This window comes from Notamacropus eugenii, chromosome 2 (assembly GCF_028372415.1).
Source record: "Notamacropus eugenii isolate mMacEug1 chromosome 2, mMacEug1.pri_v2, whole genome shotgun sequence".
NCBI lineage: Eukaryota > Metazoa > Chordata > Mammalia > Diprotodontia > Macropodidae > Notamacropus > Notamacropus eugenii.
The window spans coordinates 439,513,072-439,516,323 of record NC_092873.1 but is presented as its reverse complement, the minus strand read 5'-3'; the positions used below and the strand labels follow the sequence as shown (position 1 = coordinate 439,516,323).

At 47.2% G+C, this 3,252-nt stretch overlaps 1 protein-coding gene across 1 annotated transcript; it reads right to left on the bottom strand.

Moving 5' to 3' along the window:
* Positions 1 to 512: 512 nt before the first annotated feature.
* On the bottom strand, positions 513 to 2,695 carry ASCL5 (achaete-scute family bHLH transcription factor 5). The gene has a single exon (XM_072648236.1). The coding sequence runs from the start codon at positions 2,154 to 2,156 to the stop codon at positions 1,536 to 1,538; it is 621 nt and encodes a 206-aa protein (XP_072504337.1). The 5' UTR covers positions 2,157 to 2,695; the 3' UTR covers positions 513 to 1,535.
* Between the last annotated feature and the right edge of the window lie 557 nt (positions 2,696 to 3,252).

The window sequence follows — 3,252 nt, the reverse complement described above, 5'->3', positions numbered from 1 at the left end:
TGATTTGGACACTTGAATTAGTGTTCAATAAATTCTAGCTATTATTATAATAGCTAACCACAAAAGGGGACCTTGGAAGCACTGAGTCCCACTCCTTCATTTTACAGATGTGCCTTAGGGGGTAAGGGAAGCCCCAACAGGCTTCACCCAAGCCCGTGGCCTCTAGATTCTTTGTTTCTTCTACTGTAGCACTCCATCTGTCCTAAAACCGAGGCCTCTAACTCCAGAACCCCCTAAAACAACTAGACTGTAGCCCAGCTCACTTCCTAGTGACTTCTTCTGTCTAATCTATTTTCCCCTAAGGTCAGACTGCTCTCCCTGACACAAGAGTAGCTGAAGACTGGACAGTTATCTTCCTAACAGCAGGTAGCCTGGAGACATCATCGGTCCTGAGGCCTTTCCTTCCCAGGAGGCCCATTAGGAAGAGCTCTGGGGTGAGAGAGATTTGTGAGGGATGGGAGTAGGAAGAGAGGCTGGGGAGGGACAGGCTGCTTTCCAGAGAACACCAAAAAGTCAAAAAAAGCTTTTATTAAAACCTGATGTGTAGGGGCAGTGTGCTGGGGGTGGCACACCAACATTAGGCCCTACCCTCCCGAGGCTTACAGTATAAAAGAAAAAAGACCAAAAGGAAGGGAGGAGGTGCTCCACGGAGTAACATGCTTCCCGCAGCTACTCCCTCTCATTGCATTTCTGAATGAAGGCTGGCTCATATGGGTGGTCATAGGCTCCAAAGAGGTCATGGAATGAGACACAGTCATTGTGTATACACCCAGGGACTGGAGGGTGGTGGGACCTACCTTGGGAAAGGCAAAACCACAGAGCTCCATCCTAGGGTGCCTTACCCAATCACCCCACGTCTATCATTCGTTCTGTCTGCTTTGACTTCAAAAAGAGATTGGAGGAGTAAATCCCACAATGTCTCTCACCTCCCTATTCCTGTGTGTTCTCCTCTCTCTACATCACGGCCTAAGCAGCAGAGGAGGTGAGCTTCTTTGAACTAGTGAACTCAGAATGAGTTATCTCCAATGAGATAATCTTGGAAAAGCTGTAGCATGGGGACCTGGTATACGGTAGGCGCTTAATAAATGCTTGTTGCCCTTCCCTTTTTGGAGTGAGTTGTTGGGGTGGTTGTGGCGGAGATAGTGTGGCAGTATCTTGATTCATGAGCCTGGATTTGGGTTTTTTTCCTTTGTCAGAAACTCTGGATTAGGACAACTCCTACCATTACAGACTGTCAACTGTCCCACTGTTTAGAGTCACAGGGAGTTGGCTGGAACCTGGAGAAGATGCTAGAATTTTGGAGTCTGGAGCCATCTGGTGGGGATCATGGGGTACTGCATGGCACATTCCAAAGGTTCGCCTACAGAGACTTCGTAACTTGTCCAAGAGTCCCTGGCACCATTAGAGAATGCGGCATAAAGAAGATGAATTGGTAGGGAATTGCCAACCAGGCCAAATTTCTTTCCACCTACACTGATGGTCTTCTTGAGTCAGAAATAGAGGGAAGGAGAGGGGTTGTAGGTATGAGGGGGAATTCAGTGGCTAGACTCCTCTGATTCGCAGAAGGGGGATGAGGAGAAGTAGGAAGATGAAGAGGTCTCTGGGATCAGGGAGGAAGAAGCCTTGGATTCGCCATCACTGGTGCAGTCCATCAGAGGGCCAGGGGGAGGGTTGGGAGCTGGTCCTCCACCCAGGAGACTACTGCCAGCGGTGGAAGCCGTGCCTTCTGGTGCTGTGCTAAGCAGGTCTTGCAGGTATTTGATGTATCGGATGGCAGCTCGGAGGGTCTCCACTTTGCTGAGTCTCTTCTCTGCTAGCGCACCTGGAAGGTGCCCCCGGAGCCGGGCGTATCCCTCATTAACACACTTCACCCTCTGCCTCTCCCTCTCATTGCGTTTCTGGATGAAGGCTGGCTCAAATGGGTAGTCATAGACTCCAAAGGGACCATGGAATGGGACATAGGGGAACACTCCACCATATGTGTCATAATAGGCTGGCTCTACATTGCTGGGGTAAAGCAGGAAAGGCATGCTCATTAAGGAGTCTGTGGGGGGCAGGTGGGAATGCCCAGGAGGGGCCACAATCCCCAGCTGCATGCAACTGGGGGAAGCCACCGACCTCCTGTCCACCAAGGCCCGGCAAAAATTATTGTTCATGGTCACTGATGGAGACAGACCCAGAAGAATCCCTCCTCTCCACGGCCTAAAGAGAAATCCACCTTCAGGGTGTATGTCACATCTCTAGCCACAGCTTAGTTTTGGAAAGAGATGTTGGAGTTTTTTCTCCTTAGGAAAGTGTCTGGGGGCTTCCAGGCTCTAATATAAGCCATTGCTCCTGAAAAAGAACCTTCTTCCCTCAGAGCTAACTAGTTCCATCTCAGATGCTGACTGTTGCTTAGGTGGCCACCTGGTCACCCTCTCTGATCTCCTGATTTCCCATGGGCAAGTCAATAAACCTTTTCACTGCACATTTCTGTAGAAGGAACATAAATGAATCTTCTTGGCTCTATCTCTGGAACCACATTCTTCAGACACATAGAAGCTGGCTTCTCTTTTTTCAGAATATAAAGGAGGAATTTCACAAGAGAATTGATGGTCAAATCCTGGGAATTGTGGGGAGAAATCTAGGTGCCGTCTAGGGAGCCAAGGAAGTGAGAATGGCTGTTACAGTTGAAGCTGCCCAGCAGATTGTTCCAGTAGCTCAGAATCAATTCTAGATTTTAAGGAAAAGAAGAATAAAAATATCAACCATGATAGGGATCTTTCTGGTGGCCAAATTCCCACAGTCAATGACCAGCCAACCAAGTGCTTGGCCAACAACCTAACAGTGGAAAAAATCTTTCCTTGCCAAAACAGTCCAATTGGGTCAGGCTTCTTTACTTAGAGAAGGCAAGGGCATTCATCTAGAAGAATTAATGAATATTCATTCTAGCAACTCTTGCATTTAATCTTATCTAACCCATTTAAGAGTGTAGACACTTCAGCTCTTTTTGTCTAAGTTAAAATATCACAGCTCCTAGAATCTGTGGACCATCTGAAAGTTTGATTATTATTGTCTGAATTTAACTGATCTTCTGGGAGCAATCACATTTGCAGTCTTATTCCCCTGGGCAACCACATTTGGGAACATAGGGAATGGCAAGGACATAGATCAAAGATGAGCACATGTCTTTTTGTACCTTTTTAAAAAATTTTTGCATAAAGTATGACCACGTTATTTGTAATATTACTATTTATATTTTGGGGCAGCTGG